Raw genomic sequence first — 13,087 nt, forward strand, 5'->3', positions numbered from 1 at the left:
TAAGTTGTTTGAATATAATTATTGCACCAACCAGTAAACTTTAACCACTTACAGCTCTTAAGCTGACCAAAGCAACCAATATCGACATTAGTGTTCTACTATAGGGAAAACATCTTCAAGTTGCTCAGATTTAAGAGAGAGTTATCCTCTTACATTCAATATTTTTATAGCTTTTATTTTTTACTTACCCAGCGTTTGTTTTGAGCGTCGTTCCTTGCTTTTGCATACTTGCTTCAAGTTCCATGATGGCTCTTAGATCTAGCGCTGGAGGGCTGGATGGGCTGAAAGAAATATACATTATTCAAAACTTATTTCCAAAAATACTCATCCGAATTGCCTTTATCATACAGTGGGCATATTGTCAATAGTAAGATGTATATAATTTTTAAACGTACTTTGCTAGATCTTTGAAGGAAACCTATCAAGGAGGCCTTTTTCCAGCAACATCGTTTCGTGCTTCAGTGCTTAGTAGATCTTGTATTTTAATTCCTTATTAATTTTGTTGTGACCGATTCAAAAATACAACACAGATTTCACGTATTGGTCACAATATAAGGCAACACATTGACAACAACCAAAATGCAAACCTCTGTTCAAGGAGCATAACATGACACCCCAGAGGGGTCGAAAGTGATGAGAAGTAGATCAATAAGCAACTGGGTATACATTTCAGGCAACAAAAATGGAAAATGAATGAAAATCAAATAAATGTGGAACGGAAACCTGTAATTGGAATGGGAGCGGTCCCTCACAGTGGGAAACCTGGTTAAGGACAAACCGACCCCAATCGCTAAGTTCACATTGGTGGCCCTCCAGCAACCTTTGACACGTTGTGGGCCTTTCCACCTCCGTCCTGTATAGGGGACGCATGGAGTGGGGGACTCCTATCCAGAGGGGCTGAACAATGTTGTGAGCTGGTATCTAGGGAGTCACTAAGGAAGCGAGGATTGAAAGTAGGGAATCTCTTATGTATTAGGGGTAAGGCAGCGGATGTATTGTACCCCCCGGGGTGGGTGGATTTCTAAGTGCTGTAAGCCCTTGAGGAACAATCCCCAGACTTCATCAAAGGTCTTGCAATTTGTCATTTAACTTGCAGATCATTCTCACAAACAGTGCCATGTCATTGATGCTTTCCAGCTAGGACAGGAAAGAAGGGACGTGTTCATTTTACAATGGCGCAATATCACCAATTTGGCCACACCCGAGTCCTCTATGCACATGCTGCATCATGGAGGAAAGGTCAGAAGTAATGCGTAGGCCGACGAATTGAGCGGTTAATGGCCTAGTCTCCCGCAACTCCCTTTTCAGGTGGTCCCATATCTGTGCCCCGAATTCACTTAGCCTGGTGCATTCCCAGAATAAGTGGACTATGTAGGAAATCCCTTTCACTTTATCTCCAACAGCAAGAATGTGCGCTGAGGTTGATACAGCACAATTTTGCTGGGGAGCAAAGCCAACAGTGGAGGACTTTAAAATAACTTGAGTTGCGCCTCTTGCAGCCCCTTATTATAAACAGCCAGGAGGGTTTCCCAATCATACTCCAGGAATTGCATGTTAAGACGTGTTTCCCACCAAGTGTGTAATGCTCTCGATGTCGCAAAGGAGAAACAATGATCAATCCCTGTAGTTTATAATCCCACAATAATCCCTCTAAAGGTTTTTCAGGTATGGATGTATTGAGTGATGGGGGAGCTGGGTAGGTCGATATGCGTTCGCCCCAGGATGTGGAACAGGGCATCTCACAGTTGGGTAGATCTACAGAGCTTGGAGTGAGGGATGTCAAATTCTTGTTAGAGGTCGGGAAATGTCTTTATAGAACCATTGGAGACAGTTGATATGAAAAATGCCATGTTCAATCCAAATAGACCAGTGAACCCCTCCACACAAACACTGCGATGACTGCAATGAGCCATAACACCATTTGGAGTGAGTACAGCCCAGGAGCTTCAGGCTATGGGCTCTATGCCACGTAAATTGTGGGCGTAGCAGATCTTAATGTAAAGGACTATCCAACTCAACAGTGTCCTGTTCTGAACAGCCTTCCATTCCTTCACTTCACAGCACTCCACAGAAAGTTGGTTGTACACTTGATGATCCTTTATATGATCTCAGTAAAAGTTTAAAGCTCTTTTGGGGTCCAACCGATGGAGCCTCTCCTTCTCTTTCGAGTGGTGAGAGGAGAAGAGAACACTGGTAGAGTGATGTATTGCCCAACATGGAAGGGAGTTACGACTTTTGGTAGAAGGACAGAATGAGTCCTCAGCACCAATTTGTCTGGAACAAACGTGGTGTAGGGCAGTTGTGCAGACAGTGCCTGCATTTCACTCACATGATAAGCTGATGTGATTGCAAAGAGAAAGACAAGGATCAAGGTTAGGGGATGCAGTGAGTAGCTATACATAGGCACAAAGTGGGTACACATAAGGAAAGTCTCACCGCAGCATGACAAATGCCTTGGGAGGGCATGTGTGGAAATACCTTTAAAAATCTCATCACATCAGGTGACTTGAACATGGACTGTTGGTCTAGCAAATGTAGAAAGACCAAAAGGGAAGACAAAAATACATTTTATATAGCCCACTGCAAGGCCTTGAATGCTAGAGACAAAACAAACAAAAGGACCATCACCAGCTTTGGGTCTGTGCACCACGTTAGAAACTTGTCCCAGTGGCCAGCATAAATGGATTTTGTTGAGTGGTGGCAAGGACGACATCCACCCCCTCAGGGATAATTCAAAAGCAGTTATTTGCCACCACTCAATCCTCATGCATGGAGCAGAAAATTACGGGGATGTTGGTGAAGGAACCTGCCCTGTTGCTGAGACAGGAGGTCCTCCCAAAGTCGTAGCCTGATCAGAGCACAGATGCTCATCCTCAGGAGTTTCAGGTAGCACTCTCTCCTTGACTAATCAAGTGGCTCCAGGATGACTTCGCTCAGCTTGTTCTTAGTCTTCTTTAGAATTCAAAGCAAAAGAGAACGTGGCTGGAAGGAGTCCTGAGCCCTTTGTTCCAGCCCAACTAGAATGTGCCTCCTACTGAGTGTTCTCGGCAAAACAATTTAACCAGGAAGAGCCCTGAGGCACTTGTGATCTGCCAGATGACACCTGCTCAGTTCATCCGCTCTGGAATTCAGGGACCCTGCCAGGTGGCTGGTGACTAGAAAGAAGTCCTGAAGCTCCAACCACCTCCAGAGATGCAAAGCTGCCAAGCACCAGACCAAAGACCTAACTCCACACTGTCTGTTGCAGTACCACATGGCAGTAGTGTTTGGGAGAACCTGAACCAGCCTTACCTTGATTGAAACTAATGTTTCTTACAGATATATTGTTACCGAAGGTAAGTAACTTGTTCATCTGAAAGAAACACCTTAGATATAGATTCCTTACCTTAGAATAGATACCCCAGCAATACCAACCCTGGTGGTGGGTCTGCGAACCAATCCCACACCAGAAAGTCCTGGAGAACAGAACGGCCAAAGAAGAGGTCTCTCCGGATCGGACTGTCGAGACAGTAGTGCTTTGTAAACGTGTGCAGCGAGGCCCACATAGCTGCCTGACAGATGTCATGGGGAGGGAAGACACGTCCCAGAGCAGTAGTCACTGCCGTCGCCTTGGTAGAATGGGCGCGCAGCCCCACTGGAGGCTCCTTCTTCGCCAGAGAATAGCAGGCCTTGATACACAAAATGACCCATTGGGAGATAGTTCGCTTATGGACAGCCTGACCTTTCTTTGCACCCATGTACCCAACAAAGAACTGGTCATCCACCCGGAACTGTTTGGTGCGCTCCAGATAAAAGGAAAGCACACGTTTTGGGTCCAGAGGTGGAGCCTCTCCTCCTCTTTCGAAGGATGCAGAGGCGGAAAGAAGGTGGGCAAAGTGATGGTCTGCCCGAAGGCAGTGACAACCTTGGGTAAGAAGGATGGGCGAGTCCTGAGGAGCACTTTGTCCTGATGGACGGACAAGAAAGGAGGCTTAGATGAAAAAGCCTGGAGCTCACTCACCCTCCTGGCCGAGGTGATGGCAACTAGGAAAGCAGTCTTAAGCGTGAGAAGCCTTAAAGAACAATTGTAAAGCGTCTCAAAGGGAGCACACATTAAATAGGTTAAAAATAGATTCAAGTCCCACTGAGGCATAACGAAAGAAATAGGAGGAAAGAGGTGAGTTATGCCTTTCAGAAACCGATTTACAGCCAGGGACTTGAAAAGAGAAGGCTGTTCTAGAAGCCGAAGGAAGGCAGAGATGACTGAGAGATAGCCCTTGATAGTGCCCAGAGCAGAGCCCTGCTGGGCCAAAGAAAGGAGGATCAAGAGAATCTCAGAAGGAGGAGCAGACAGGGGATCCACAGCCTTTGCTGTGCACCATGCCACAAATTTGTTCCACCAACAGGTGTATACCGTCTTAGTGGAGGGACGCCTGGCTGCCAAGATGACATCGCAGACTTCGAGAGGCAGGTCAAATGACGTCAACTGCCGCCGCTCATTCTCCACGCAAGGAGGTGGAGGTTTAACAGGTTCGGGTGGAGGACCGTCCGCTGTGACAGAAGATCCTCCCGAAGAGGCAGCCGGATCGGAGGATCGGTGGCCATGTTGAGCAGCTCGGGATACCAGATTCTTCGTGCCCAATCCGGAGCCAAAAGAATGACTTGGGCCCGGTCACGCCTGATCTTCTTCAGCACTCTGAGCAGAAGTGGTATGGACGGAAAGGAACAGACCGCAACTCCACTTGCGCCGAAAAGCGTCGCCTAGCGAGTGCCGCCTTGGAAATTCCAACTCGCAGAATTGCTGACATTGCGCGTTCTCTTCGGTGGCGAATAGATCTAACCAAGGGTCTCCCCACTGATGAAAGAGACCTTGCACCACCTCCGAGTGAAGACGCCATTCGTGATCCATCATGCACCTGTGGCTGAGTTAGTCTGCCCTGGCGTTCAGGGAACCTGCCAGGTGTTGAACCACCAGAGAAATGCCCCGATGTTCCATCCATGTCCAGAGGCAGAGCGTCTCCTGACATAGGGTCCACGACCCCACCCCACCCTGTTTGTTGGAGTACCACATGGTGGTGGTGTTGTCCGTGAACACCTGCACTACTCTTATCCAGACAGAGGGAAGGAATGCTTTTAGTGCAAGACGAATCGCCCAAAGCTCCAGAAGGTTGATGAGGAGCCCGGACTCTGCCAGAGACCAGATGCCTCCGATCTCCGCCTCTCCCATGTGGCCGCCCCATCCCAGAAGGGACGCGTCTGTCACCACAGTGTGTTCTGGTTGGGGAAGGTAGAGGGATCTGCTGTTGACCCAATCCTGGTTCATGAGCCACCACTGCAATGGTCGTGCAGTGCCCTACGAGATCTGGACGCAATCGGACAGATTCCCCTGATGCTGCACCCACTGACACTTCAGGTCCCACTGCAGAGCCCGTATATGCCAACTGGCATGATCTACCAGCAGGATGCAGGAGGCCATGAGGTCCAGCAGCCTCAGGGTCATTTGGACCGAAACCCGGGATAGAGGCTGACAGATCGGAATCATAGCCTGGATATCGCGGACTCGCTGTCCAGAGCCGCTCCGATGAAGAGGAGCTTCTGAGAGGGAATCAGGTGTGACTTCGGCACATTGATGGAGAATCCCAGCGAATACAGGAGGTCGGCCGTAGTCTGGAGGTGGGTGACGACTAACCGGGGCGAGCCCGCCTTCAACAACCAGTCGTCGAGATAGGGGGAAGACAAACACCTGATCTGCGCAGATGAGCTGCGACCACTGCCATCACTTTGGTGAACACCCGAGGGGCACTGGTAAGGCCAAAGGGGAGCACGGTGAACTGAAAATGCTCGTTGCCTACCGTGAACCGCAGTTAACGCCAGTAGGTTGGCAGGAGGGGGATGTGAAAGAAAGCATCCAGTAAGTCCGACGCTACCATCCAGTTTTCGGGTCGAGGGCAGACAAGACCTGAGCAAGCGTCAACATCTTGAACTTCTCCTTCCGGAGGAGGCGGTTGATGTTTCTGAGATCCAAGATAGGACGCAGGACCAGGAAGTAGTGGGAATAAAAATCACAACCTACTTCTGGGACAGGAACGCGCTCGATGGCTCCCTTGGCCAAGAGAGCCATAACTTCATTCTGGAGAAGGGCCAGGTGATCCTCCGACATGCGGTGGTATTGCGGTGGCATGGCTGGAGGGGTAGCCTCAAAGGGGAGAGAGTAGCCCTTTCAGACTATCTGCAAAACCCACCTGTCCAACGTGATGGTGCGCCAGTGGAGGAGGTGATGGCGTTCCTGACGCCCACTGGCGTTTGATGGGCCTGAAATATCAGACTAGGAAAGTTTGGAGGCTGCTGCAAAGAGGGGGTTGGTGGACCAGTCCGCCTGCTGGCCCCTGGAACCACAACGGTTGTTTCCACATCCCCAGCCGCGCAAAGGCTGGGTAACTTGCTGCAGCCTGTGGCTCTGGGCGGGACGTAGTGGGGCACCCCTTCCGTAGCCACGAAAGGAGCGAAAAGCAGACTGCGCAGGGCGAGTGGAGAGGACCAAGGACGTAGCCCGTGAGTCCTTGAAACGCTCTAGAGCGGTCTGCCTTGTCGCCAAAAAGGCGACGTCCATTGAAGGGCATGTCCATCAAAGTGTTCTGGACATCCCCATAAAAGCCAATCGATCCCATCCAGGTATAGCGTCTAACAGCTACCGACGTAGAAATCGTTCTATCCCGAGAGTCGGCAGTACCCAGTCCACAACGGATGGCAAACTTGGCCGCATCCCTCCCGGCGGCGACAGCCTGGGAGTGCACTGTCCGGGCCTCCTCTGGACACTGAGGCAGCACCTTTGCAACACAGTCCCACACAGAGTGGGAATAACGGCCCAATAGACATGCGGTATTTACCGATCACAGTCCCAAATGGGCTGAAGAGAAAATAATCTTCCCAAGATGATCCAGCTTTTTGGATTCCCTTTCCGGCGGGCGGTAGGGAATGCACTTTTGGAAGTAGAGGTTTGGACCACCAAGCTCTCAGGGGTGGGGTTTTGGGAAAGTTAAGTGGGGTTGCCCGGGGCTGGGAGGTGGCGTCGGGCAATCATCCAGTCCAAGGGAGCCCCCGTGTTGGCCGTGGACCAAGTGCGCAAAAGGACGTCAGTAAGGGTCTCGTTGAACAGGAGCGGAGGCTCCGCAGAGCTCGCCACCGGCTGAAGCACCTCTGTCAGGGGGGTTAGTCCTGACTGCCACGGTAGGGAGTTTGAGGATGAGAGCCTTGGCTGCCCTTCACAACACCACTGCGTACGAAGCTCCCTCCTCCATAGCCACGGTAGGAGGAGACAACATGCTAAGATCAGGAGAGGTGTCCAGACCACTGGCATTCCCCAGTTCCTCTCTCCAGTCCTACTCAGACTCTGCCTGATCAGCTAAAGGGGCCCCACACCCCTCCCAGGCCCCCTCCCAGTCCTCCTCCTCATCCTCTGGGTGCCAATCTGGCTGAAAAGGAACCCCAGGAGTTAACAGGGGCACAAAATCCCCTCTCGGCGCCGGATGACGCCGGTCCGGCTCCACATCAGGAGGGAGGTCAGGGTCAACGCTGGCCGGGGGACCAACCGGTGTGGAACGCGGTAATGGTGCCGGAGTAAGCGGCGTCGGTGGAGGTGAAATGAGGTCAACCAGCGCCGATCCGGATCCAGGCCTGGATCCAAAGGGGGCCTGTGGCGCCAGGGCCGGTGAAGGCCTAGGCCCCCCAACCGGTTCCACGGGGCCCAAAGGCGAGCCAACGGGTCCGTGCCACCCAAAGATTGCATACATCGCCCCGTAGAATGTACGAAGCTGGGCAGGAGTCGCTCCGGGTCCCGGAAAAGGAGGGAAATGCAGAGTTCACTCTTCGAGCCCCACACACAGAGCAGTGGGAGGGGCACCACCCGCATCCCTCATCAGATCGGCCGACCGACAAGAAGTCGAAGAGCGATGGTGCTTCTTCGACTTTTTATGTTTCGACTTACCCGACCCTGAGTGCGAAGACTTCGATGACTTGGACGAATGGTGATAGTGGCTCCGCGACCGGTCCCTTGACCTCCCTCGCGACCGGGACTTCGAATGGCGCGGAGCCGACCACCGGCGCTCAAGCAAATTTCGGGACCGCTCCCGCAAAGTCTGCGGCGCCATCAACTGGCAGTCTGAGCACGACTTAGGGTCGTGGTCGCGCTCCAGGCAAAAGAGGCACACACGGTGCGGATCCGTCACCGACATCAGTCGGTTACAGGAACCGCATGCCTTGAAGCCGGGCATCCATCGTCTACAACGACTCGAAGACTCAAAAAAGAAGTCGACAAAAGTCGAGAAAAAAAGTCCGTCAAAAAGTGTCTGGAGGTACCACCCTCCCCGGATCTGCGCTGCCTGGCGAGGGAAAAAAAAAAGAACTGATGTCAGCGCGCGAGGGCGGCGTCTAAGTCGCTGCCATGACATCATCCTGGCGGCACGACGCCAACGACAGACGCAGAGCCGACCGACTCCACCTTACGACGTGCAGAGGTACTGCTGACGAAAAAACTTTCCGGATCCAGTCTGACGCATGGGGGTAATTCTAAGGCAAGGATTCTATAACTAACTTTCAGATACACTATGAAAAAATGTGGAAGCCGTCAAAAAACGGACAAATTTGATAGCAGAGCTCTGGATCCATAGACATAGAAAGAAAAGAAAAATTAGTACGCAGGGTTGGTGCTTAAATGCATCTCCGCTCCGTCACTTCCAAGCAGTATGGAACTAAAATGTAGCCACACAATTCCACTAGGAGGAGCGTGTGAGCACTGCTACAAAAATTCTCTGGATCCAGTCTGGCAACTTGGGAATATTCTAAGATGAGGAGTATGTGGTTAGAAGTGTCCATCAGAATGTAAATAGTTTGATTCATCTAGAAGGCATCCCTGTTTAACATGTTAATATTCTACATAACCTCTCAGTGATTCCTAACATGGGGACTTTCTTTTAAATAAAAGCTTTTTTTAAAAGAGCAATATTAGGGCATCCCCCATTAAGCTAGAGGTATTTGCCTTGACAAAATGGAAAGCATTAAGCCATAGCTAACTGGCCCTATCTCTTCCACACAGCCCACTTGTGCCCGAGTTAAGACATCCCAACTGTCAGGTGTTAAGTGGAGGGGGCAACTAAAGGGCCCCTGATACACGTATCTAGGTTTAGGAAACGGGGAAGAAAACATAGCAATTAATAACAAATATATTGCAGCTACACATGTATTTCCTCCCACTTTGAATAAATCAGACAAAAGTCACTGATCCCTCATGTATTTAAACAGTTTCATTCATTTGTATTATTGTCAAAACTTCATAAAAATGTCACTGTGCTATCACATGACATTGATAAATTCAGCGTGCAAAGTGCATGGTTACATCAGAGTAATTATCTAACCACATTACAAAGCAGATTAAAGACAGAATAAAAAGCAAGACTTCATCTTCACAAACCCCTCACATCAAACACTTCTCATACATACCATTTAATCACACTCAAACAATCTCAGCCACTCCAGTCCCCAAATCAAGTTCTCTCGATCCAGCAGAGGAAGTTATTCCTTCTTCTGTTGCGGTCACACCCAATCCACATTTAGGTGGTGAAAATGGTTTACAACCACTTTCTTTAGGGCGCCAAACAGATTATTCACTTTCCAGAACATTTTAGAGGGTTTGTTCTGACATGCAAACGTTCTTAGCATTAGGGTCAGTCATAACCATTGTCAAGAAATTTTCTTCCAAGGCCAACAGGAAGGTGGGGAAAAGTGCAAAGAGAAGAAAGAGTCCCCGAAGGTCCCCAAAAATCTTGGTAGTAGCACTGCACCTAGCTGTGTTCTCATGGGGTACTGAGGTGGATTCTGGCCGAGCCAGATCCCCCAGACAGGTCACATTAGTCTGTGATGGTGGCATGGGTTTTCCTACTTTTACTGTTAAGTCCCATTACCGTGGGCATGTACAGACAGGACCCTTTGGTTAATGATCAGAAAGCTGTAGCCTGTAGGGACACAGGGGCCAGTGTCACCATGGTGACAAGAAAACATGTGTCCCCTCTTCAGCTTCTATCTGGTTACATGTACCAGGTGACCAATACTGACGGTGTTAGTACAGATAACCCCATGGCCATAGTCAATCTCAGCTGGGGAGGGTTAACTGGCCCTAAAAGGGTTGCAGTATCCCCAAACCTGCCTGTAGATTGCCTCCTGGGCAATTATATAGAAAGTTCTAATTCAGCTCAGGCTGAAGTTGAACTTAAGGCCCATCTAGAGATGATAGGCCTCCCTGAGCAAGTTGGCGTGACCCCTAGGGCCAAAGTCCAACAACAGAGAAATCCAGGAGAAGTGGAGGCTGAAAGAATGACCACCCTGCTCCAACAGAGAGCAGAAGGAAGGAAGACAAGTTGTCCTCCCACCAGACTTTAGGTGAAGGTCAGCTTCCTCAGGAAACTGATCTTGCCCCTTGTGAAGAGACTTCCCAAGGGGAGGTCAGGCCTGTCCTTGCAGAGCCACTGAGGGCAGGGGAGTCTTCCAAGAAGGTACCAAGTCTGAAGCCAAGCCTCAGCCAGCCAGGTGCTGCAGAGGCCAGGGATGTCAGTGGATCACACAGGGCCCACTGCCAAGAGGAATCACTTCATCCACAGATTAGGGACCCCAAGCCTAGTAGTACTAGCCAGGTAGGTAGCCCTCCGCAATCTGAGGGATCCCTCTTACCCATAGCAGATGAAATCCACCAAATAGACTCTGTTGGGAAAAGCAAGACGTGGGACAAGACTGTGCCCCACCTTAACTTGCCCCACATTGTTCCAGCCAAACTGGATCATCCAAAAACTGTAATCAGCAAAAGGTTGACTCCTAGGGATAAGTACAGGTCAGTCATAGAGAGAAAGGCCTCTTTTGTGGCCACTGAATTGAAGAAGTTGAGACCAACCCTATTAGGGCCTTGATTCCCTATTTTGACACACCACAAGCCTTTTCTTGGCTCAAACAATTGACAGGTAGACACCCCAAACGTTTGAGAGGATCCAAGCCCCTACAGGGGAGGAACTTCTCAGTGGACAATAGAACAGGGAGTTTCCATGCCAGTGCAGTTGGACCTTTGTTATATGACCAATTAGGAAATAAAGACGTAACTGGGAAAGGCTAGCCTTATCCCCTGTAGTTGGGGGGTTCAGTAGGCAGCTAGGATCCTTCTAGCATGACTATCCCCACTTTTTGATTGGTGTCAGTATGTTTTTGACCTAGTCTGACTGGGATCCTGATAATCAGGACCCCAGTCACTGTGCTTTCCCCCTAAATTTACATTGGTAATTACTTGTGTACATCAACAATTGGCTACTGGTGTACCCTTGTAAGTCCCTAGTATATGGTACTGAGGTACCCAGGGCGTAGGTACACCAAGGGTCTCCCATGAGCTGCAGCATGTATTGTGCCACCCATGGGAGTCAACTTACACTGTGACTACAGGCCTATCAATGCAGCCTGTGCGAGTTGGTGCTTGCACCTCTCACGACAGATTTAAGTTTCCTTACATCTGAGGTCACTGCACCTAAAACGTATAGGTCCCCCCTATGGCAGGCTCTTCAGTCTTGGTTATAAGTGTGAGGGGGGCCCCCTTGATTCACCAGGCTTTGTAAGTGCGGTCAGCCATTTTGATACATATAGTGGAGATCTGTCATTACGAGATGTCTAACTATATAGTGGCTGCACCGAACGCACTCATGTTTGGTATCAAACATGCTGGAATCATACCCCAACACTGATTCTAGTGGTGGAAGTCTGATCGCATGTACTGGGGGGGCTCCCTTGGGGTACCCCCTGTACTACGGGTAACAGCCTTTCAGGGTCTGACAGCAAGCAAGTGCTGCTGCCGACCACAGACATGATTCTGCACTCCTGCTGCAGAGCCAAGCTTGAGCAGGGGAAGGTAGAACAATAGGTTTCCTGTCACAAAGAGGTGTGACCACCACCCAGACAGGAATTAGTGTATTAAGCTGGGGTGGGGGCGCTTGCCAGCGCCACCAGACTGCTTTGAAGGGCACATTTGGTACCCTCCTTGCATACTACAGTTGGAGCCAGTTCAGGGATCCCTTGGCTCCTGCTCTGGTGTGAAACTGGACAAACCACACGCGAGTATCCTCCCCTCTGTCCAGTCCCTCCTCTGGGAGGGACACTTGAGTATTTCCAACCCTTTCTCTAGGGTACTCAAGGCCTTACCTGTGGGTGGTTCCTTAGATTAGTCGTGGGACAAGGCTCAAGCCTGAAACCACGTCACTCTTTGACCGTCTGAGCACTCTGACTTCGTCTGGAACTGACACTGTATCAAGGAAGACTGCTGCTGCTCCTGGTCTCGCTGTTCTGCAGGTCTTCTTCGTTGTCTAGGCCTGTGATCTAGACTTGTGGGCATCAAGGACACCTGAAGTAATCTCTCTTGGAGTGAAGGAGTCACTCCCCTGCATCTAAAAGGCTCAGCAACACAGGGGGTGGTTTTGCAACTCCCTTGAGCCCTGACCTGTCCTCTCTGCAATGTTGATGCCAGTATCCCTCCTCGGAATCACTGGGACCAAACCCCTGTGCACCACATCGACTTACCATTGCCAAGGCTTGTTGGCTCTGCACTCTAGAGATCTATGGGCTACAAGATGTTCCAGCATTTCTTCCTGCCAAGTTCAGCATCCTCACCGTATCCTCTGCACCGTGGGACTTCCTTCTTGGTGAGCTGCTCAAGGCCCTCTTGCGACTCCTGTGTTTTCGGCCTCTGGGTCCTCTTGAGGGTCGTCTTCTGCTCCACTGGGCTCCCCTGCTTGCTTGGGACCTGCTGTGACTCCCCTGCTAGTGGTGAGTCCATTGGACCTTGATGGTTCCAACGTTGCTCCTTCTTCGTTTTCCACGCTAGTTGCAGCTGCCAAGGCTTGTTGGTGCTCCCGCCGGACACCGACTCCCTGGTTCTTGACTTGCGATGTGGGACCGCTCATGCACAGCTCCTGGTCTTTCTTGCTTGGTCCTCACAGCTGCAGCGACGAGGACACTGTCAAGACTTCTGAGCCGTTCGACAAAGGTGGGCATTGTTCTTCCGTACCTCCTGTTTACATCCGAATGGTAT

The 13,087-nt window shown here is 50.4% G+C and overlaps 1 protein-coding gene across 4 annotated transcripts in view; it reads right to left on the bottom strand.

Annotated features, from left to right (window-relative positions):
* Window positions 1-13,087, bottom strand: part of IBTK (inhibitor of Bruton tyrosine kinase) — a 700,505-nt gene that overhangs the window by 166,146 nt on the left and 521,272 nt on the right. For all 4 annotated transcript variants that reach the window (XM_085611015.1, XM_085611017.1, XM_085611016.1 and 1 more), the window contains one exon: window positions 189-281. In XM_085611015.1, coding sequence (XP_085467141.1) covers window positions 189-281 — 93 coding nt within the window. The remainder of the gene's footprint in view (window positions 1-188; window positions 282-13,087) is intronic.

Source organism: Triturus cristatus, chromosome 6, assembly GCF_964204655.1.
Source record: "Triturus cristatus chromosome 6, aTriCri1.1, whole genome shotgun sequence".
Taxonomy (NCBI): Eukaryota; Metazoa; Chordata; class Amphibia; order Caudata; family Salamandridae; genus Triturus; species Triturus cristatus.